The sequence below is a fragment of the Nothobranchius furzeri genome, chromosome 14 (genome assembly GCF_043380555.1).
Source record: "Nothobranchius furzeri strain GRZ-AD chromosome 14, NfurGRZ-RIMD1, whole genome shotgun sequence".
In the NCBI taxonomy this organism is placed as follows: domain Eukaryota; kingdom Metazoa; phylum Chordata; class Actinopteri; order Cyprinodontiformes; family Nothobranchiidae; genus Nothobranchius; species Nothobranchius furzeri.
Genome location: NC_091754.1, coordinates 23,407,353 through 23,431,188, shown reverse-complemented (window position 1 = coordinate 23,431,188; position 23,836 = coordinate 23,407,353). Strand labels below are relative to the sequence as shown.

The following is a 23,836-nucleotide window of genomic DNA, read 5'->3' as shown; positions in this document are numbered from 1 at the left end:
ATACATATAAAATGTAACGTTATCTCCCGTGTCACGTGACGTTACGTGACCGCCGTGGAAGCCACGGCGGTCACGTGATGCAAGTCTGTTCCATTTAACCGTTTTCTTTGACCAAGGAAGGAGAGTGCCCTCATAAGCAAGGCGCCTGGCCTCGCAAGACATTGCCTCGCAAGGCCAGGCGCCTTGTCATTGAGAAACACCATCTATTTTTTTGAGGGCGCAATGCCGGCGGTGTAGACGACAGCGGTGCCCTGACCAATCACAAGCTTACGTTCTCCGTCTCGACGGACGGATGTTTAGAAAAGAGAGCTCGACTCCGTCCGTCCTTGTGGGGCTCTCCAGCAGGCCTGCAAGGACGGATAATGGCGTTGCGTGTCTCCGCACTGACGCAGACGCAGAAGCATGAATCAGGCTTAATGCAGGAAAAAAGGACTGAAGGTTCATCCTGCATGCGAAACTCAGACTGACTGATTAGATTTCAAAAATATGCTAAAGCGATTTCTCAGCGATGTTGCCCTTTATAAGTCTAATAAAGCCACTATTTTATATAAGGTGCATGTCATAAAATAAAACTTTGAACATTAGAAGACGTTGCTTTGTTACACATCAAAAGCTCAGAGGGGGTCTGGTGTCTCTGAGTTCTTGAATGTTTTTCAGTCAGGGGCAAAGACATGAGCTGGGGACCCGAACCTGAACACACACACATCTGAGAGTGATCTCGGTGGGGGGAAACGCTCCATTTCTCCCCGCTTGTGTTTGCTAATAGCTTCCAGCATCACGGCTCATCACGACGTCGCACACGAAGAAACGATTACGCTCTTCAAACCATGAGCAACTAATTAGACCTTTAACACTTGGGACGAAGGACAGGAATTCCTTTCTGACTTTCCTCAAAATGCTGAGTGTAATTCACTGTAAGTGTGGCGCTGACGGCGGCCTGTCGCGGGCTCCGTGTTTGGACTAAAACCTGCGGGGACACTGCTGGAGTTGAAGGTCTCTCAGCGTGGTGAGTGGTTTTCATTGAGGGGGTCGACTGTGTTGAAACTGTCACCGTTACTAAAGGCTTTCATCTTCTCCCAGATTAACACCTTGTACACCTTTTGAGCCTGACATCCACCATCCAGCCCCTCAAGATTTCTCCTAATCAAATAAAAATGTAAACCGTTCCATGTTCCAGCTGCACGCTACTAAATAGAGTTCACACTGTAACATGCTTAGGGTGATTCAAAGCATACGCCCCTGCAGTCTTTTATTGAAGCAGTTCAAAGCTGGACTTAAACTCATCTTCTGCTGCTCCGTCTCTAAACTCTGTTATGGCCTGAGGTGGCCAGCAATTGTGAGCTGCTGACAGCGTGTGTAATGCAGACCAAGCTACCATCTCCAGGTTCAGGGGCCCTCGGCTCTCTCACATAACGACTCAGCACCGCTTGGAAAATCAGGTCGCCTTCAGCAGCACTAATACACTATTTTACTGGGGCAAAGATTCTCTGTCTGTAAAAAATAAATAAATAAATAAAACTCCTGAGCTCACCCTGTGATTTCAATACAGGAGATATATTCCAATTTAGAGCAGGAGCAGCATGATGGATGCGTGGGCGAAGCACAATGCAAAGAGATGAAGTGGAGATTTATGATTCTAAGCATGCTGTCAAGAAGGAGGTGAGATAATCTGTTTACATCACTGAGATTTCCAAACAGTGTTTAGCAGAGAAAGATCCAAACTGCAGCAATTAATCACATTAAAAACCCAACAGACCATGACCAGACCTGATACTATACCGTTTGCTGAAGTAGGAAAAGGAGGGGAGGGAAGGAGGGACCCTTACTTAGCTGATGAACCGTGTTACTGTAATCTGTTCCCACTTGGAAATAATGCAAAGCAATAATTAAAAGGGGAGATGAGTTAAGTGGGAGACAATTAGGCTGAGAAACATAGCTTGCTTGCTTAAGCATCCTTTTCAATTTATATCTTATCTCAGGCCTAATATACAGAAAATAAAGAACAGTTGACAAAGCTTTCATCTAATTTGGAATTGTTTCCTTGGAAATTATCTGCAAGTACAAATGTGTGCAGCCAATGTTTTTAATAACAGGTGTAATTCTTCATTATCCATCCATCCATCCAGACTTTCCTCTCCCCAGCCACTCAGGCCAGCTCCTCAGGGGGAAACCCAAGGCATCGCCTAGTCAAATGAGAAACAATGCCTCCGGTGTGTCCTGGGTCTTCCCCTGGGTCTCCTCTCGATTGGACGATGCCCAGAAAACCTCACTAAAGAGGCGTCCAGGAGGTATCCTAACCAGATACCCGAGCCATCTCAACTGGCTCTTCTTGATGTGGAGGAGCAGCAGGTATACTACAAGCCCCTCCCGAATGACCAAGCTTCTCATCTCATCTTTGAGGGAGAGGCCAGCCACCCTGCAGAGAAAACTCATTTCGGCCGCTTGTGGCCACAATCTCAATTTTTCGGTCACTACCCAAAGCACGTGACCACAGATGAGGGTACGAACGTGGATCAACCAGAAAATCGAGAGCTACGCCTTCTAGCTAAACTCTCTTTTCACCTCGACAGATCAGTACAACACCTGCATCACTGCAGACCACAGACACGTAGACGCAGCATCAATCCACCTATCGATCCTGGCTCCATCTTTCCCTCGCTCATGAACAAGACCCCAAGACACTTAAACTCCTCCACTTGAGGCAGGACCTCATCCCTGACCTGCAGAAGGCATTCTACCCTTTTCTGATTTAAGACAGTGGTCTCAAATTTAGAGGAGCTGATTCTCATCCCAGCTGCTTTACACTTTGCTGTGCTCCAGAGACAGCTTCATTCTAGCTATAATAACCTACCTGCTGAAAGCCTCGATAAGCAGCTGGATAAGACTGACCACTTTGCATTAAAAAGTCTACAAACAGTAAAATAAGTGCAGATATTCCATTAACAAAAGATTTAGCAGTCTGTTGTAATCTGAGCCGCTGTGTTTTAGTAGCTGGTTGCATCAGCGTATATGAGAACATGGGTCTTTGAAATCCTTAACCCTTCCTGTTTTTATCAGTTGATTTACAGTCGGAGTTAGACTAACGTTCTCAAGATGTGAAAGCTGCTTCCAGGCTCCAGTTTCATTCTGACTTTGGGCTTGGTGCCATTTGTGTTTGTTGCTGGTGCAACCATCCATCTCTGAAAGACCCATAACTATAGCAACCTCATGAAAGATGCTAATTGCTATTAGCAAAAACATCATTGACTATAACTCAGATACTGAGCTAAAACTTGATGTGGTCTTGAACACATACTGCTAACTCATCGCGCACGATCTTGTGATGTCATTTGAAACTGTGCAGATTGGGGTTGTCATGGGGTGAAAATTTAACCTCACAGTTATTGCGACCAAAATTACCACGGTTTTTGGTATTATCGCGGTATTTTTTTAAACGTGTTAGATTTTCAGACAACTAAATAAACCCTGTATATCAGGAAATATTGTCCTCAGTTTTTGTCTAAATTTTGCCTAAAATTTGTTATTTTGTAATTATGTTGTTTATTTGTTTACATTTTTCCCTTTAGTCTTTAAAATACCAATATTTGTCCATAATTTCTTATCTTTTGTCTGTTTGATGTCATCATTTTAAAAATATTAGATCCGATGATACTCGGTACTCAAGTAGCCTTCTAATCAGATACTTTTTTACCCTTACTTGAGTAATAAACCCTATATCAGGAAAATATTGTCCTCGGTTTGTGTCCTTCCAGTGCGCTTTGCAGATTTGGGAAATGTCATCAGGCAGTAATCATTGTTAAATTTATAATTATTCTTGGAGAGAGACCAACTCTTATCTGCCCCTGGGAGCCCCGTAATGCATCATTTCAATATGGGGGTGTCCGTTACGCAGTTTATATGCAGGTAGCGGCACTGCGGCTGCTTTATATAGCGATTTGTTGCATTCTCCCTCAACCCAAATCCTCGGATCACGCATTTTAGCTAAAATGCTAACGTTAGCTTGCCTTGCGTTGACTGCAGAGTTGTGGGTGATGGTCACGCAGATGTGTCATGAGATTTGAAGCGTTGCTGCCTTTCACAGACACTTTTTCTGCACGTGCTGCAAACAGGATAGCCGTCTTCTATCAACTGTCCCTCGGCATTCTTCAGATATCCAAAAAATGCCCGTACTACCGACTTTGTCTTCTTTGAGGGATGATAAATGTCCTGTGCGCTGCCGTCTCCTCCTTTGGCCATTATTTCAGCTTTAGCTTCAAGAAAGTTTTGGTTGCAAACAACAAAGTGCGCATGTGCTGCCGGCAACTTCAGCAGATGATACGGTGGCTGGTAAGGGTCACCGCGCCTACACCGCAGCCACGATAATCCACCGAGATACTATAGTTTTTTTAAAAACAAGACGGTTATTATTATTGTCAACTTTTATTACAGGGGTTTACCGCTACATCGGTTACCGTGATAAGATGATTTTAGTTTAAACCTTTGGCCTCTACGGCAGTGTGCAATTAGCATCCCTTTAACTAATGCCCAGCCTTTAATGAAGTATGTAATTTTCTTGTTTTAATTCTTATTGATTGCAGCAGCCTTGTTGTTCCAAAGGTTCTGCCTGAGCATTAGCATTCAAGAAAGAAAACACAAGGAGGTGGGGGTGTTTTACTATAAAAGCAGTTCCCAGTAATTGCAATGTATAAGTCATGAACAACAATGCTGGCAGATATTATTAATCATAAATGCATTTAAAAAGCTAAACTCAGGCACTTTTTCTTGGTCAGTGGATCAGTCTTTAATATTGCACTCATGAGACGAGGAGAAGCCGCCACAGGCAACAAACAGGCTGTGAAACCCCAGCTCCTCACAAAGCCAACAGCCTTCCTAATGTGCCCCTCTGTGGTTGGAAAAGTACTTGTGCTATGTGCATGATGAAATCAGTTTAAGTAAAATGATTTTGTGTGGTTGCACTGCAAACCGATCCAACACTTGTTTCTTTGTTGTATTTTCTAACAAAAGCAGCTGCTCATTGTTTGCCATCACATTCATTTAACCACCGGTACCCAGTACCAACACAACCACGACTTAATTCTATAAGATTTTAAGTTGTACAGCATTTTCTCGCTGTAGACTAGTTTCACACGATGTCATGCATGTTTACCTTTGTAGAGATTCTTGGGGACCTGGCAGGTGTGGCCGCAGCCGTTGCTGCAGCACTTTTTGACTCCTGAACACTCTCCATCCTCCTCACAGCTTTCCACGCAAGCTGCGGCGAAGCCACTGGCCTTCTCGGGGGCCGGGCAGTCGCCTTGCTTCACTCCTTCCACCGACTTCAAGAACTCGCAGCTTGTAAGACACTCGTAGTGCTTCTTGGGGAAAAGGGGCTACAGATGGAGAAAGGAGCAAGAGGAGAGGAAAATAAATGTCAGATTACTTTTTAAAGACGTCTTACAAACAAGCAGCTGTTTGAGTTTACAGTGGCTGTCCTGTTTAGATTTCAGCTTATGACTCACTGGAAGTGTGAGTAAATTAAATGGCTTCAATTCAGTTGCACAGAGGGGCCGATACTGCACAGAAAGAGTTACTTCACACCCTCCTTAAACTTTCCCCTCAGCAAATTTTCCCACAAGGTCTGAAAAGCTCAAACCCGAGGTAAGCAGAGTATTTTTGGTAGAGACATACCTCACATAAATCTTGGCACTGATTTTCCTTCAGGTCCCAGGATTCCTTGCAGGGCTCCAGACACTGAAAAGGGAGAAGGGTGTAAGTTCTTCAAAGAAGTAGCCACATCAGAGACCAGCTGCAGCGGGGATGATGGTACCCTGGCTGCCTACTGACACCTCACTCAGGCGCTTCCTCTACCACATCCACGAAGACCAGTCACACCTCTTTTTCGTGCAGATGCCTGGCATTTCTTTGAAGGAGTCTGACAGTCAATTACAAAAGCCAGCAAGTGGCAAAGAGGCTGTCTGTTATGAGCAGACAGAAACAAGCAGCACTGGAAATCTACTCATGCCTGGTTTTGTTTCTTGTGAGTTCCACTACAAGCCCCCCCATAATGTTCATACCTCATTTTCATCCTGTCACTTCTCCTATTCATGTCTAGACTTGATATGTTTTGGCACTTAAAGGAATAGTTCAGACTTTCTTTCCCCACAAGTAGGGCTGTCAGGGGTAGTTACCAGCAGCCAATCCTCCATCTGCACAAAGTAGCAGCCAGAGTGATCTCAGTTTGGAGAATCGGGGAGAAATGCTAATGGCAGAGTGATGCTAACCACAAATCAGAACGGAGAGAACTTAACATCTAAGATGTCTTGATCAAGGTCTTTATCCCAATAAAAATCAGTGCCCACCTAACCGAATTCTCAAGCTGAAATGAGCTTTTTTAAATCTACAGCACAAATATATAAATACGTACACCAAAGCTACTAAAAGCAATCAATGTGAATTTCTATAAAGGATTACACTGGAGGGAGATAATTTACGTATTCACGTGATTTATCTCGTTATTTCTGCACACAAATGTATTCATATCACCAAAACGCTGTTTTAAAACAGTCGTGGCTTGTGAAAGCTCTTTGTTGAGCTCTGATTTGTATTTTTTAAAAGAGCAACATGAAAGAAATGTACTGTGAAATTTTCACTAAACATCTATTGTCTCAATCATGTTGGAGGGAAGGTTACACTGAAACAGGTTTCATTCTCAGCTAGCTGGGGGGGGGGGCAGCTTTTCTACTTTCAAAAAAATTAAAGAGGGACTAGGGCTGGGCAATAAATCAAAAATCTATCATTGCCTAAATTTCTAGCTCTAATCGGGATAATTTTTCCCATGTCAATAAATTAGATAATAAAAAAAATGAAAAGGTGTGTGTAGGTTGGCAACATCCATGTCCCTTTTAGAAGCTGTACCACCTCGAGTCACGTAAAAATATGACTCAACATAATACATGTGACAGCCCCATCTAGCGGACAACTTCTGCGCATACTTGTAGTTATTGTTCATTTATCGTTATCGAGGTGAAATCCTCAATATATTGTGATATGGATTTTAGGTCATATCGCCCAGCATTAAGAGGGACGTAGATACTGTTTACAATCAGTGAGTTTGTGAGGTTGCAGAGTCTGCGCCAAGCTAATGCTGTGCCAGCATTAGCATGCATAAAAACCCAAAGCCAGTAAACAGGAGCGACCCAGAAGGTATTTCATGTAGAAGCCACGGCATATTTTGTTTCACTCTAATATAGGATGAAGCAGGCTAGAGGGTAATTTTGAGCTAACAATGTTAATGGTAATTTAAAAGTAAAAAGTTGACTCTAAAAATATCTCAAGCTACTTTTTTTAATAACCAACAACTTGATATTACAGTGAAATGTGTGTGTGAAGTGAATAGTGAGTCAATTGCGGCGTTTACTCCCTTTAAGGAGTCGTTCAAAATTATAATAGCAAGCTAACAACAAGATGGCTAACAACCACACTGTCCCTAATGCCGGAGACAAGGGATGTACGTAGTTAACCGGTTAACTGCCGTTAACATTATAACCGGATAAAATAGTTTGCCCGGTTAACTGCATCAAGTCCCTCTGCTGCGCTGGGTGCAATATATTTTGTGCTCTAGAGGGTACGAGAGTGCCGCTATCAAATATGTTTACTGGGCGACTGCAGAAGAAGAAATGAGCTCATCACATGACCAAACAAATGTGCTCAAGCACGACGAGGTTAGCAATGAGCACGGCGTTGGAGCAGTTTATTTAGTTATTTAATTCTTGGAACACAATAAGCCTCACATCAAAGCGCTGAACCTGGCAGAACATGGCGCAGCAAACTGAACTGAAGCCAGCAAAAGGTCAGTGTGCCATGATGCTCCTGCTTGCATCTGTCTCCTAATTTGTTCGGTAAAATAAAGAAATGTCAGTGTAATTATTTAGTTCAATGTAAGAAAACTAATTGGCCTCCAGAATGCGCTTATAGGCATTCAGTCGCAAGCAGCGCTGTGTATTTGATGCCAGACAGTCCGCTGCGCAAAAAGTTCTGAGTCTGATGGACATGCCAGCTGTCATCACTGTCATCTTTACTTTCTGTCCCTAAATGTAACGAGTGTGGGACATTTGTTGTGCGTCACAATTATATTAAGAACAGTAGACGGAAATGCGTTATTTATAGAGCGAGGGCAAATGTTTGTGTGTGTGGGGGGTGGGGTGGGGTGGGGGGGTGGGGGGGGGGGGGGTACAGTTAACTGGCTATTAACCGTTAAGAGTGTCAGTAGCCAGTTAAAGGCATTTTTGTAAACCTGCATCCCTACCGAAGACATATTACTAGTCATGGAGAAACCAAAGCTTTCCAAGCCAATTTACCAATATGAAGCAAATGGTTTGAAATGGTTCAGTGTTGTCAACCATGAACCCAATAAAATGAGTGACATCTGCTGGCCAGACTTTAACATAGCATCAGCATGAAACACAAAAGACAATAAATGTATGTCCATATCTGTCAGTTTCTGTCTTTTACCATCTTAATGTAGTTCTGTTACAGAGGGACTGTCCCAGAAAAATTACTATACAGCAGCAAACATCGACTCAAGAGTTTTGAACAGGGATGGGTCAGAGAAGATGAAGAAGACTTCTACGATCCCATGCTTCATTCTCATCATGGGGATGACTATTGCAGATGTTTTTTTCTCTCCCCTCATAGATCAGTTGTAGCAATTTCCTTCCTTCCCCAACTGAGAGGTGACATTCCACGTACGTAGTAAATTCTCCCTACTGTAAAACACCCAGTGCTAACACCCAATATGATAAAGTATTTATTTACTTATCAACTTACTGTATATGACCTGTCATCTAGAATTTTCTGCCGCTGATCCATAACCGGAAACAGCTACGAAACTCACGGAGCAGGAGTGGAAAAGTGAATTTTTGCTTAGAATAACAGACTGCAGAAACCAAATTTGACCAAACGATGTCATTCTTACTTCATTCTTACATATAGCACCTTTAAACAGTTAAAAGGGGGTGTTGCACACAATCAGGATCTATAGACACCAGCTGACAATGTTTATAAAGGGTGTTTCAAAAAGTGTTTCATGAATTAAACTGAAACACTGATCATGTAGGAAGCTCTAAACAACAGTCTTACTTGCTGTAACTGGATGAATGGTAATAACAAAACAGACAAAGTGCAGGAAAACAACATAAAATGAGCTGATGCTATTCTACTGCTGATTTTACTCATTCATGTTGATGCAAAATAAGTTTTTATTGGTCGCTAGTCTGTCAAAGCCCTTTATTTCAGTCCAGCAAAACATTGGCTGATGTATAACTAGACAGTATAGGTAAACAGTTAAGATTGGAGGCTGAGTATCCAACATCCATACTTATGTTTTTCTTCTGGCTTGGGTAAATGCTATACAAAGTGACTTGTACAGCAGCTGTAGACATTGGTCAAGCCATTAGCTTGACTCCACCATGAACAAAGCAGGGCCGATGCAAGCGCAAAGTTCCACCATCAAACTCAACCTCAGATTAATTCAATACCATAATAAAGTTATGGTATAATAATACTAGAGGTATTTGTTTTGCATGAGACACAGGTAGTGATGCAGAATGACATTGGGTAGGTGTTTAACTGAAGCAGAGAAGTAATGTAGATGGTAAGTTTGGTTACAGATGGTGCCAAAAGTGTAAGGAAATGTATATTACACATAATATTGCAGTAAGAATAATATTGGGTATTGTCATCTTTCAAATTTTTATACACGTTAATCCTAATTTAGATGTTTATACACCAGAGGTGTGACCAAGTCACTGCTTTGCAGGTCAGAAGTAAGTCACAAGTCTTTCCAGTCAAGTCTCAAGTCAAGTCCAAGTCAAAGACAACCAAGTCCAAGTCAAATCCAAAGTCAATGATGTGGAAGTCCAAGTCCTTAACTTTGAACTTTCAAGTCATAATCAAGTCATCTGTTCAACTTTGATTTAATGACAATGATAATAAACACATTCCAGATATAAAGGTTCATTTATTTGTTCAAACAAGCAGAAAGTGCGCCTGAAACGGATTGTAAACACAGTGCTGCTGCATTTAGCAGTAAATCAAACCCAGAACAAAGAATGATTTATGATTTTTGTCCATGTCGGGCCACTTTTGTGCTAAAATATCAAATATGCTCAAGTCATCATCAAGTCAACAGATGCAAGTCAGTTCAAGTCGCAAGTCATTGGCGTTCAAGTCCGAGTCAAGTTGTAGGTCTTTACAGACTTTATCAAGTCAAGTCGGAAGTCATCAACATAATGACTCAAGTCTGACTCGAGTCCAAGTCATGTGACTTGAGTCCTCACCTCTGTTATACACTAATTTGGTTAAAAGGCTGACTAGTTAAAACCACTCCATCTGAAATAAAGGAATTAAAACAACATTGCACATTTATTCACCAGGGATCTGATCTTGAGCACCAAATGAACATTACATTTGGTTTGCTGCCCATGGGACGTCGTTTATTTTATTTTATTTTAATACACAAAACTGATTTCTTTTTTGAGATGTTCAAAGCAGGAACAAGATACAGTAAAACTTCATTGAGAGCTTTGCTCAATTATGTTTAAACATTATGATGACACTTCAAACGGAGAGTTTACCCACTCACTCGAACTATTTAGCACAGCAACTGACCCTGATTAAAATGTGATCAAACTGAGTGTCATTTAACGCTAACGGCGGTGCACATCCGATTGACGCAGGCAAATCCTGCTGCCGTCAGGGTTCAGATTCAAAGAAGCTCCTAATTCCTCTTGCAGCTGGCTGCTGGGAGCTCTGTGGAACTACCGCCAGGCTGCTGCGAGCTGCCCAAACCGCACCACCCAACAACCTGCCAAATCAACTCTACTTAATTTAGACTCTTTCATCGACTGCAGCGTGAAGGTGGATTGAATAATGAACTTTCAAGACCTTCTCCTTCATTCCTCATCTAGGACGATCCAGCGCGTTTGTCTTCTAGAGAGGTAAAAAAAAGGACACGAGTTTCTAGAACAGGACTCGTAATAATGCAGAGTTATGACACAAGATTGGTTAAGCAAGGCCTTTTACTGTACAGCAATGACTGCATTAAACACTAAATGCTGATGTAAGAAATTTCACATTTCAGTCAGGGGGCCAGAGCTGTATTATTACTCTTTATTTCACTCATTAGGGTGCTCCGTCATTATAATACCATTGCCAGTGAAAAGTTTATTTGCTTTTTATGGAGTGTGGTGGACGGGAACATGATGAAACATAAACCTTGCTTCTGAAGGACACACAGCAATCAGAAGCACAGTTGAGCCTGCCAGCACTCAATTATGCTCTCAGCCCAGCGCCGTTTGCGACAGCCGATAAACTCTGCACGGACCGCGTGTCGAGTCTTTCAACTGCTGGCTCAAGAGATGGAACGGAGGGGATGGAGGGAAGGGATTTTCCTAATTACTCCACAGTAATACAGATATCACTGTAGTGATGCACAATACACAGTGTCAAGTGAAAAACCTGGACACCTTGGTGAAAGAAGAGAGCTCCAGAAGGAGCCAGCGCGGTTTCAACAGAGCCGATCAGGTGAAAACACTTCAACACTTTGGGGATTTAAGATGACATTTGAGCTCAGCTGCGGCGTCCAAGGCGGGCTTCGGTGCGTGCAGTTTGAAAATCATCTGCTCTGAATAATACGGTAACTTTATAACATTATTCTGTTCTCAGCTGTGTCCTCTGGGAGGGGAGTGTGCAGCGCAGCGCCATCCCAGCCTCCTACAGGCTGCAACGATGAGGTGTTGAGGCAGCAACTGCATGCTGAACAGAGGCCTAAAGGACATTCTGCTCAGACACACATGTTAAAGCCCCCAAATCCCCCTCTACAAATCACAGAACACACACACATAAGCCCAGGGATCAAGCTCATTTTGCTCATTGAAAGATCTTATGAGCATTGACTGAATGCATTTCTCTGGCAGGTCCAAAACAATCCCAGCTACACGAGCAAAAACAGAATCAGCGTTATCTCAGGACGCTCGAGCTCCAGTGCCAAGATGCATGAATTAGCACGGCACATTGCGTACTAATGATATTGCAACACGGATAAGAATGCTGGCTGTGTTTAATCGTCTCACCCCTCGTAGTCCAAGTTTTTTCTTTCTTTTCAAATCCTGAAACAACCGATTTGTCTTCAAAGTTTAAGCGCTTATGTCTTAACTGGTACTCTGAATAAAAGATAAGCATCTGTGTCCCTGCAGGTGTGCTAGAAACTGGCAATCTGTCAGCGTTTCCCCCAGCCACACCCACAACCTGACATTTAAGCAGAGAAGAGGAGGGCCGACGACAGATGTCTTGCCAAAACAAATAGGACGGCTGGATATAATTACAAAGGTGCTATCATCAATCAAAGGCTTGATTCCTACTTACACAGTTTGGTGCTCAATCGAAACCATGTTACAGATGCAACCCGGGAAAAAGTGCTTGAAAAGGAGCCAGAACTTCTTCTTGTGCAACTTTTCTGTGCCACCTCCACTTTTAAAGTCGTGTTGAGATATAATCTAAAAGGAGTTTCCTCACTAAAAGCGAATTAAGGTCTAAATTTGACATCACAGAATCATCAAATATTTGCACATCTTGCCGAGCCGATGGCTGGTGTTTGGCTTCTGGCGAGTAACTTGGGAAAACACGTCGTGGAAGCAGAGTGGAGAACATAACTGAGCTGGACACCGCGTATGCGCCTGGTGGGGGTGCCAGCACTGGGTCTCCCTCAAGCAAATTTCCCCGGCTGGCGACACAGCTACCATCTGTTTAAGTCGCACAAGGAATGCATGTAATTATGCCATGTGATGTTAACATATTTCAGGACAAATTTGATCCCCCTTACACAAAAAAATGACATAAATGCCTGCATATAAGAGCCCTTGGTTGTTTCCTTTCATTTGAGCAGTTAGTGAATGCTTTTGAGCGTCTGGTTGCCCCTTTGTCCTCTTATCGTCCTGCCCGATGGTGACACATTCTGCATGGTTAAGTAGGAACATCCATAGCCGTCTTTCACTCCTCATTTCACGCTGTAATAAAATGCAGCAGTTGTTACTCTGGGGGGGTCTGAAAGGCATTCTGTGGGGTCGATGAGGGAGTCGGGCTGAATGGCAGCCAACGCCACGGCACATCTTCACTTTTCTTATGTGGGAGACGAGCTTGGAGGAATGGTTGGGTGGTGGGGGTGTGTGAAGGTGGGTGGAGAGACGTACGGGGTGAGGTGAGGTGGGGATTTTCTGTGCACAGAACTGCCTTTCTCCATCTCCACCCGTCATAAAAATACTCGGTGCCCCAAGTGAGAGACTGAAATAACAGCAAGTATGGGGGAAAGGAGTCCTCATTTAAAAAGTCACACGGGTTTTAGTTTATGAAGCGTGAGACGCTACCAGTCAAGAACACCCCCGAGGCTTAAACATACACACTCTATACAGAGCCAAATATGAGTCATTATTCAAAATGATGCAGATGACATGTTTCTATATCTGTCTACTTGTTACACGAGGTTTGTGACACGGCTATTCTGCTACTTTCCTAAATTAAACGTAGCAGACACAAGTTCTTGGGGGAACATGCGCTTTTCCCTGCTCAAATATAAAACCTGGCACATTTCCTCGACATTTTCCCCAAGGCTTAAGAGTTGAACGTATTGATCGGCTGCACCGATGGTCAGCGTCGAGCTCCACTGGGGCCAGAGATTATTTACAAGGTGCCTTTGCTGGTGCTTCCTGCCCCTCTGAGAGACTCAGATATGGAGGAATCGCTGTTGTTGATCACACAAACTGTAAATCCGACCGCCGGTCTCATGAAGTTATGGCTCCTTTTTGCTACCCTTGTGCTTTTCACACATCCAGCGACCAGACTCAATTACTGCAGCAGCTCCCTGCTCGTATCTATCGACCCGTCCGCTCTTCTCTCTCTCTCGTAGTGAAACAGGCACTGATTCGATGTATTCACTTCTCACTCTATTTCATTTTTATTCAGGTGTTGTGTCACATCATCCCCGGTTTCATCTCAGCTCTTGTATCTTCTCCTCGGCTCTTTCATTCACCTTTAATTGCTAGTCTGCTCGAGTCCAGACAACCTTTAAAACTTGCCTGTTGTCTTTGTGCTGGCCTTCCCTCTGCAAGGATCCACTGCATATTAATGTCTGATGTTGACCTTTGTCATCAGGAGGTGTGGACAAAAGGTTTGCAAGGAGAACACATCCTGATTGATGCTCTCCTTTTAGTAATGCTGTAACATATGTTGGCCTTCCTGGTTCTGAAGGACTTTAGGTGTTTTCAGTCATGATGCATGCTGGTATTGGCTTGTTCATGACTGTATGCATGACTTTCAGTAAAATAAACTAGAATCACTTTTAAAATGTTTGCTTCTTACTTTAGACAAACAGAGGTTGCACTTATGAACATGCTGTCTGGCGGTGGAGCTACCCTGAATAAAGTGTACTTTAAACTTTCTACTGCAACTTTAAATCCACCCATGCACCTCCTGCCTCAGAGTGGAAAAATCAGGCCAAGCGTCATTGAATTTTAAAGGACTTTTCTCTCCATATTTTCCCACAGAGTGTGTTGCTCCCAGACTGCAGGTTTATTTGTGATTCCAGGTGTTTTAAAAGCAGAACGGAAGAAAGATCCGTCAGTGTTCACGCTCCCGTCTGGTTGAAACAGCTCAGGGTTTAAATGTAAAAACAGAGACCTTTTGCAGTTTTGAGACAAATTTGAAAAAATGAAGGGTACCCAAGCGCACTCCAAACTATCCTTTTAGTCGTAGGCTGTAGGCTTAGGCTCAGTTGTTCATGCTTTCTAGGTTAGGGTGTCACAGATTCTTGGGAGAACATTTTACGGTAAATGTTATCTCTGGGATCACAGAAAACACTAAAATTCCTGGTTAATTCCCTTCCTTGTGAGCTGAGACTTCACCGCTGTGATGGGATTGTGTTCATACTAATGAACGCTAGCGTGCCCTTCCATTTGATTCACTGATCATCTCTCCCCATAACAGGAATGTATGGCCTATTTTTAGGATTTGTCCCTTTCATGTCATCTCATCTTGAAATCAGCTGAGGCAGATGGCCAAACACCCCCTGAGTCTTCTATTATAAGAGGTTCTCCTCTACTGGACCAAGAAAGCGCAGGATGGTGAAGATTTGATGTAAACTGTTTCTTAAGCTAGACAGGGCTTTAACAACCTGCTATAAATACTAAAACACTGGATGTTGGGTCCTGTACACACGTAGCTGGGTATTCCACAAAACAAAGATAATTTTCCATAATTTGGCCTGTCGTTCACACGAAAATGAAGATGTACGCCATCAAAAATTAGTTCAAAAACTTTCACCAAGGTGAAGATTCTCTGTTGCTTTTGCCTGTGGACATAAATAACTGGGGTTTTAGTTTTTACTACATCACTGCCCACAGTAAAAATGCTCTGGCACCACACGTGCGACCCACGTTAACACTCACCTGCTCTTACAAGCTAAAGAACGGCTCCATGTAGACGACCACAGGCAAAGGACAACGTAAAGGACTGTTTAACTGCCCACACCCTAGTTATTCCACTTCCAATATGTCGTCAATTTGGGGAGCTACTGCTGCCTTCAGACTTGGACTACCTATGAATGTACTTCACAATGCACTGGATGTTTTTATTATTAATATCTAGTTTTACGAAAACCTGGTTACATGGCCTTAAACTCACAGCCACATTACTGAATGAGAATAAACTAATGACTGTATGTATAAGATGGACAAACCCTCCGCACCAACATCTTTTGGTTTCTGAAAAGCTAAATTAAATCCCAGTAGGCCGTTCCCGTTACCGCCACCTTGGCCATGTCATGTGTCTTGCCACCCGAGGAAAAAAAAAAACCAGAGCTGAGAGCAGGGCTGAGAATGATGATTGAAACCCATAAAACTCTTAGTCGATGTATCTATGAGCTAACTGAAGCTAACAGAGTTTGGTGAGCGCTTTTAGCTGGAAAACCGTGGTTTAGCAACTCTGCTACCCTCTGCCTTCTAGGCTGTAACACTTTTAACATGAGGTCGAGGCTGAAGCCTTCCCTGGAGCAAGCAGGAGACACGTTGCCAACACTGGTGGCTCATCCGATACCTGTCAATCAAAATGGACACGCCCCTAAGTATTCATATTTGCAAGCTATAATCACATCTTAAAGATCAGTTGCAAATGTTGTCCTGATGATAAGTTTGATCTATTAAACCTAAAATGTTAATTTAGCCAGTGTTATGGCCACCAGCCTGGCCTCTTCAGATGGAGGAGCCAGGATCACCCAGCCCCGGTGATCAGCCAGACACTGCCCCCCCCCCCCCCCCCCCCCCCCCCTCCTCTCTTCTTGGCTGCTAAGGAGCACAGTGTGAGATTAATCCTTCTGATGACCAACACCTGGGATAAAAAGGCTGTGCCTTCAGCAGTCTGGGAGGCAGCAGTGCAGGGGTTCTGCTGCCCTCCAGGCCTCATTTTGGTTTCAACCCCTTTGTTTGTAATGAGTTTTAACTTGTAAAGTTTTAACTCTGGGTTGAGGAGATTAAAAGAGTAAAACTCTGAGTGATCCATAGGGATCTTTGGTTGATGTCAACTTGATTAACTTTGGTTTTTAGACTTTTATCAACTTTGTTGTGTTTTTAAAACATCTTCAGTTTTGGTAAAACTTTTAATAAAGGGGTGTTTTATATAGTTGATAAGTTGTCTTTTAACTGTTAACCTTATAGTGAATTTTTCGTTTTGCATTATTTTAAAGGGACTTTACAGAGTTTTGAATTCTTATGCTCGCAATTGTCCCCTCAGGCCAAAAGCGTAACGGCAGCTTCAATAGGAGGCTCGTGCACGAGGTGCGCATGCTGTACGTGCACACTCCTTAACAAAAATAACAGCTGAGACAGTCCCTTGTGTGTGTGTGTGTGTGGCCCGGAGGACAGAGGACAGGAGAATGCGCAGCTAATTAATTAAATCATTTGGTTCTGTACCTTTCTCTTCAGCACAGCCGACAAAGGTTTAAGATGGGTCAGTCCTCCTGCATGCTCAGATCATTCCCTTCCCTTGCTTGAAAAATTGTTCCAAAATGAAAGTTGAACCCACATCTTTTTTATCTGTGAATTCAATGCCATTCGGCGAGTCTCAAATAAAAATTTGGGCATCTTACTGTAAAAAAAATATACCATTAATGTAAAAAGTAATCTCTTAATAAACTATCTTCACATCCAGAATCGAACCTGGGTCTCCCGCACGAGAGTCCGCCATCTTTCTAGGTGAGCTATAGCACCAGTCACGTACCTGTAATATTTATATCCTTGATGATAGCTGAAACAACGTTCAAAGAACGGTTCGGACGGTTATGCCTGAGCGTGAACGCGCATGAAGCAGCCTGCTCGACCCGAGCAGCTCTTTTTCTGTGATTTTACAGAAAAATAAGCAATCACAGTAAAAATGCCAGGGCTCATTCTACAGGACCAGGGCATTGCAGGACAATGTATTAAGAATAAATTTATTATTCATATACATGTTTTGGCTGTCAAACTTCCATAATGCCCCTTTAATAACGCTCGCCATCTGTTTGCACTTGTTTTTAGAATTAAACCCATTTTAAATCCACTGTTGCAATTCTTATGTTACCCCCTCCTTCACATTTTAACACCTCCTGTCGGGGGCGTAACATAAATGGGGGCTTGTCTGGGATTTGTAACTACATCAGACCATGAAGGGATGTACAATCCCTTGGTGGTGGTATTTTAATGGTGTTTTATCCATTTTAAAGGTTTTAAGCAGCAGATGGCTTCGTGGATGACTAGTGGGTGCTTCTGGAGGCCCCGCCCCCGCCGGAGGATCCACTGCTGGATGGGCTCTCAGAGCCTACGAGCCTGATCCAGCCCAGCAAGAGGAGAGGAGATGTTGGATCCAGAGATGACCCCCGCAGGCAGGCCTAGAGGCTCTCCCTTTTTAGGGAGAGTCTGATTGTTTTTACCTAGTGTTGCGGTGAGGAGAGTAGTGTTGGTATCTTTTTGGACAACATCTCGGGAGCACCCCAGGGAGGCTGGGGGATGTGCTAGTCAGAGGCCTTCTTCCAGGCTCTGCTGGTTTTGTGCTTCATATGCTCCCCTCCAATATTCTGCATGAAGACTAGGGATTCTGTTTTATTAGCCAGTTTTATTGTTTTTATATCGGGGCTCTGTTAGCTTTTAATAAGGGATCCTTGCTTTTAAAGTAAAAGTTTAAAAAGTTGGTATTGTGTGTTTTTTCTAACCTTTATCCTTTTTCTTTTTTGTGTGTGTGTGTGGGGGTGTTATGGCCACCAGCCTGGCCTCTTCAGATGGAGGAGCCAGGATCACCTAGCCCCAGTGATCAGCCAGACACCGCCCCCCCTCCTCCTCTCTTCCTGGCTGCTAAGGAGCACAGCTGAGATGAATCCTTCTGATGACCAACACCTGGGATAAAAAGGCTGTGCCTTCAGCAGTCTGGGAGGCAGCAGTGCAGGGGTTCTGCTGTCCTAGGCCTCATTTTGGTTTCAACCCCTTTGTTTGTAATGAGTTTTAACTTGTAAAGTTTTAACTCTGGGTTGAGGAGATTAAAAGAGTAAAACTCTGAGTGATCCATAGGGATCTTTGGTTGATGTCAACTTGATTAACTTTGGTTTTTAGACTTTTATCAACTTTGTTGTGTTTTTAAAACATCTTCAGTTTTGGTAAAACTTTTAATAAAGGGGTGTTTTATATAGTTGATAAGTTGTCTTTTAACTGTTAACCTTATAGTGAATTTTTCGTTTTGCATTATTTTAAAGGGACTTTACAGAGTTTTGAATTCTTATGCTCGCAATTGTCCCCTCAGGCCAAAAGCGTAACGGCAGCTTCAATAGGAGGCTCGTGCACGAGGTGCGCATGCTGTACGTGCACACTCCTTAACAAAAATAACAGCTGAGACAGTCCCTTGTGTGTGTGTGTGTGTGGCCCGGAGGACAGAGGACAGGAGAATGCGCAGCTAATTAATTAAATCATTTGGTTCTGTACCTTTCTCTTCAGCACAGCCGACAAAGGTTTAAGATGGGTCAGTCCTCCTGCATGCTCAGATCATTCCCTTCCCTTGCTTGAAAAATTGTTCCAAAATGAAAGTTGAACCCACATCTTTTTTATCTGTGAATTCAATGCCATTCGGCGAGTCTCAAATAAAAATTTGGGCATCTTACTGTAAAAAAAATATACCATTAATGTAAAAAGTAATCTCTTAATAAACTATCTTCACATCCAGAATCGAACCTGGGTCTCCCGCACGAGAGTCCGCCATCTTTCTAGGTGAGCTATAGCACCAGTCACGTACCTGTAACATTTATATCCTTGATGACAGCTGAAACAACGTTCAAAGAACGGTTCGGACGGTTATGCCTGAGCGTGAACGCGCATGAAGCAGCCTGCTCGACCCGAGCAGCTCTTTTTCTGTGATTTTACAGAAAAATAAGCAATCACAGTAAAAATGCCAGGGCTCATTCTACAGGACCAGGGCATTGCAGGACAATGTATTAAGAATAAATTTATTATTCATATACATGTTTTGGCTGTCAAACTTCCATAATGCCCCTTTAATAACGCTCGCCATCTGTTTGCACTTGTTTTTAGAATTAAACCCATTTTAAATCCACTGTTGCAATTCTTATGTTACCCCCTCCTTCACATTTTAACACCTCCTGTCGGGGGCGTAACATAAATGGGGGCTTGTCTGGGATTTGTAACTACATCAGACTGTGAAGGAATGTACAATCCCTTGGTGGTGGTATTTTAATGGTGTTTTATCCATTTTAAAGGTTTTAAGCAGCAGATGGCTTTGTGGATGACTAGTGGGTGCTTCTGGAGGCCCCGCCCCCGCCGGAGGATCCACTGCTGGATGGGCTCTCAGAGCCTACGAGCCTGATCCAGCCCAGCAAGAGGAGAGGAGATGTTGGATCCAGAGATGACCCCCGCAGGCAGGCCTAGAGGCTCTCCCTTTTTAGGGAGAGTCTGGTGGTTTTTACCTAGTGTTGCGGTGAGGAGAGTAGTGTTGGTATCTTTTTGGACAACATCTCGGGAGCACCCCAGGGAGGCTGGGGGATGTGCTAGTCAGAGGCCTTCTTCCAGGCTCTGCTGGTTTTGTGCTTCATATGCCCCCCTCCAATATTCTGCATGAAGACTAGGGATTCTGTTTTATTAGCCTGTTTTATTGTTTTTATATCGGGGCTCTGTTCGCTTTTAATAAGGGATCCTTGCTTTTAAAGTAAAAGATTTAAAAGTTGGTATTGTGTGTTTTTACTAACCTTTATCCTTTTTCTTTTTTTGTGTGTGTGGGGGTGTTATGGCCACCAGCCTGGCCTCTTCAGGTGGAGGAGCCAGGATCACCTAGCCCCGGTGATCAGCCAGACTCTGCCCCTCCTCCTCCTCTCTTCCTGGATGCTAAGGAGCACAGCTGAGATGAATCCTTCTGATGACCAACACCTGGGATAAAAAGGCTGTGCCTTCAGCAGTCTGGGAGGCAGCAGTGCAGGGGTTCTGCTGCCCTCCAGGCCTCATTTTGTTTTCAACCCCTTTGTTTGCGATGAGTTTTAACTTCTAGAGTTTTAACTCTGAGTTGAGGAGATTAAAAGGGTAAAACTCAGAGCGATCCATAGGGATCTTTGGGTGATGTCAACTTGGTTAACTCTGTTTTGGTTTTTAGACTTTTATCAACTTTGTTGTTTTTGAAACACCTTCAGTTTTGGTAAAACTTTTAATAAAGTTTTAACCAGGTGTTTTATATAGTTGATAAGTTGTCTTCTAACTGTTAACCTTTATAGTGAATTTTTCGTTTTACATTATTTTACTAATGCTCGCCATCTGTTTGCACTTGTTTTTAGAACCTTTTATAACAATTAAACAGATTTCAAATCCACTGTCACAATTCTTATGTTACCCCCTCCTTCACATTTTAACAACTCCTGTTGGGGGTGTAACAGCCAGGTTGTAAACATGTTTATTTTTGCTGTGAAATTTTAACACGAACTTCAATGGCAGCTTGTTCCTTCATGGATCCAGCCCCTGGTGGGTGAGGGGGGAACTGCCACTTTGCCACTCCCCGTTAGCTTCTTTTTTAGCAGGTGGCGTTTTCCCTTTGAAATAAACTGGTATACACTAAAATAAAGAGCATTAATTAGATTGTAATCATTCGATCACATTCGCTTTACCCTTGGGTAGCTATTTGTAAATAACTGAAAAAAGTAATTTAAAAGCCTTTTATGAACTTGCCTAACACAGAGAAACACATCTGTAAGATCCAACCTGCTCCCCCAAACAAGCAAACACAGCAAAGCACTTGCTGAGAGTGATTTTAAGCATGTGGCAGCACAGCAGCAGAAACTTCATGAGAAAAAAAATCAAAGTCTGAGGGTAAATAACGCTCAGTGTGCTGCTCCACATCCAACTGTTACACTGATTCCAGGTTCATGCAGAGAACTGTTTATAGTTAAAGAGTCTGGTTTAATCCATCAGAGCCATCTGGACATTTTTATTAGTGATAACCATTAGAGGGAAAATGAAATATCGGTGTATCGATTCTGTTTTTGCTCTTACAAACCTGGGTCTAGATCGTTTTAAAACCATTAAACTGTTACTTTAGCTTCTTTTACACAAATGCATTTAGCAGCAGCATTCATCTGGACAGTCTAGCAAAGTTCAGGACAAATTTGAGACATTTTAATGATTTCTTTCCTGAATATTTCCTAAATTGGATCATTTAAGTACATATTTTCTGCCCAAGCATCAAGTATTTCATTTTACTCCATCCACAAAGTACAAATTTCACATTAACAATTAAAGAAAGCAGTAACCTTTGCTTCTTCTCTGTCAAAAAAAACATTATTCATGTCATTTTCGTCCATTCTAAAGCCTAATTCATACTTCTCCATCTGCAAAGGTGCGGAAGCATGCAGCGCTATTATCCGTTAATGCAAGGGCTCTCCAACAGGCATGCAAGGACAGAGTAGAGCCCAATTTTAATACTATTAGTCGAACACAATGGAGAGTACACGGCTCGGCCCTATTACGGTGTACCCATTTTAGACTAGGTGAGGGAAAAACAAACCTGTGTGTGTGTGTGTGTGTGTGTGTGTGTGTGTGTGTGTGTGTGTGTGTGTGTGTGTGTGTGTGTGTGTGTGTGTGTGTGTGTGTGTGTGTGTACTTGTTTAACTATCCGACTTAGAACCAAAACTTGCATAATCACTACTCTTCTGAAGACTGATGGGCTTCTTTAGGACCCAAACCTGGTCCTAATATGTTGGACCCCCTGTTTTAGGCTTAGGGGTGGGGTTTAGAGGTAAGATGTGAATTAAGGTTTTTTTACAGTTATCTTTAGGAATACATTACTTATGGTTAGGGTTAGGTAGAGTAGATGTAACACAGTGACATCCCCCTGAATCAGTCCATTAACGAAACAGTTGAATTAGGAATTCACTGGCAGTGCACGGGCCGCCACATGTCACTCAAGAACTCCCTTCCATTTGTTGGGTTGTATCAATAAAGAATAAAAGAGCAGAGTAGAGAAAAATCAAAGAACGGAGTAAAGAAAAACGAGAAAAAGAACAGAATAGAGGAAAAGAAAAAAGGAAAAAACAGGGAGGAAAAAAATGGTAGAGACCAGGTAACAGAGGTGGTGCCGTGGTATTACGTTCAACCACAACTGAGCCGGACTAGGCTTAACCTGGTTCCCCCAATTCCCCCTCTTGAGTGTAGGAGAGGGAATGGGACAAAGTCCTAATATAGATAGAAAAATGAACATGTTTGTGAGTCCAACCTACTAATGACATAACATGATAATCATGCTGATTTTTGACCAGATCCTCCCCTTTTGACAATGTGATGGACATGTCCGATTATCATAATGGCTCCAAAGATAATCTTATCAGATATTTGAACCTTTTGTGGTGCATGAAGAGTGCGCTGGTCTAGTCTGAATAACACTGAGACTGCTCTGTTCAGAAACCAGTGAGATCAAATGTGTTGGATTGTCTTGGTCAAACTTTCGAAGACAAACAAGTGTGCCACCTGTTGAATGTGACGTCTAACCAGTCAGAAAGCAAGCGTTTGAATGTGTGCTGCTCACTACTTCTCTTCCATGTTTGTTTGCTCTGAAGTCATGAGACTCTGACCTCTCTGACCAGGAAATGTTTGTGTGTGAAATCGGTTTGTGTTGTTTTTGCCGTGTGGCGGGACACCACACACTGCAAGACTTACATTAGTATATGATTTTTTTTTTCACTTTGCGTGGGGTCTCTCATGTCTGACAATTTAAAAACTGTGACAGGTGAACCGAAGAATAGGTTTCACAATAAATTAAAATACATGAAATTAGATTGAAATGCTGGCAATTGACCTTTGCACAACTAAAATATGTCACATTTTGATCTGCATTTCAACCACTGACTAGCTTTAATACAACTTTCTATGAGCAGAGCAAGCTGTAAAAAAATAAATAACCTCTCCGTCGTCCCCAGAACAGTTTGGTTAATGAGGACAAACACTTCCTGCTATTTCTGTCTTCTTCTCCCTCATTTTGATTTGTAGCACAGACGTTTCTTACAGATTAACAGACTGGAGCACATTTTGTTGAGCTCTTGAGTTGTGACTTGATTTGAGTGTAAACTCAGATGCTGGTGAGACGTTCTGATTTGTCTCTGACGTGTCGTTAAATTCCAAATGACTGCAACACAGAAACTGAATCGGGGAAAAAAAAAACATCTTCAGCATATCGTGACCTCAGAGTGTGTAGTCTGTGAGAGATTGTGTATTTAAGTACTGCGCTGCAGTAAATGAGCATAGGT

The 23,836-nt window shown here is 42.8% G+C and overlaps 1 protein-coding gene across 1 annotated transcript in view; it reads right to left on the bottom strand.

Moving 5' to 3' along the window:
- The window catches only part of LOC107389930 (anosmin-1), a 59,386-nt gene that overhangs the window by 19,466 nt on the left and 16,084 nt on the right, over positions 1–23,836 (bottom strand). The window contains exons 3-4 of the mRNA XM_015966351.3: positions 5,668–5,730; positions 5,147–5,369 (exon numbers count right to left, since the gene is read on the bottom strand). Coding sequence (XP_015821837.1) covers positions 5,147–5,369; positions 5,668–5,730 — 286 coding nt within the window. The remainder of the gene's footprint in view (positions 1–5,146; positions 5,370–5,667; positions 5,731–23,836) is intronic.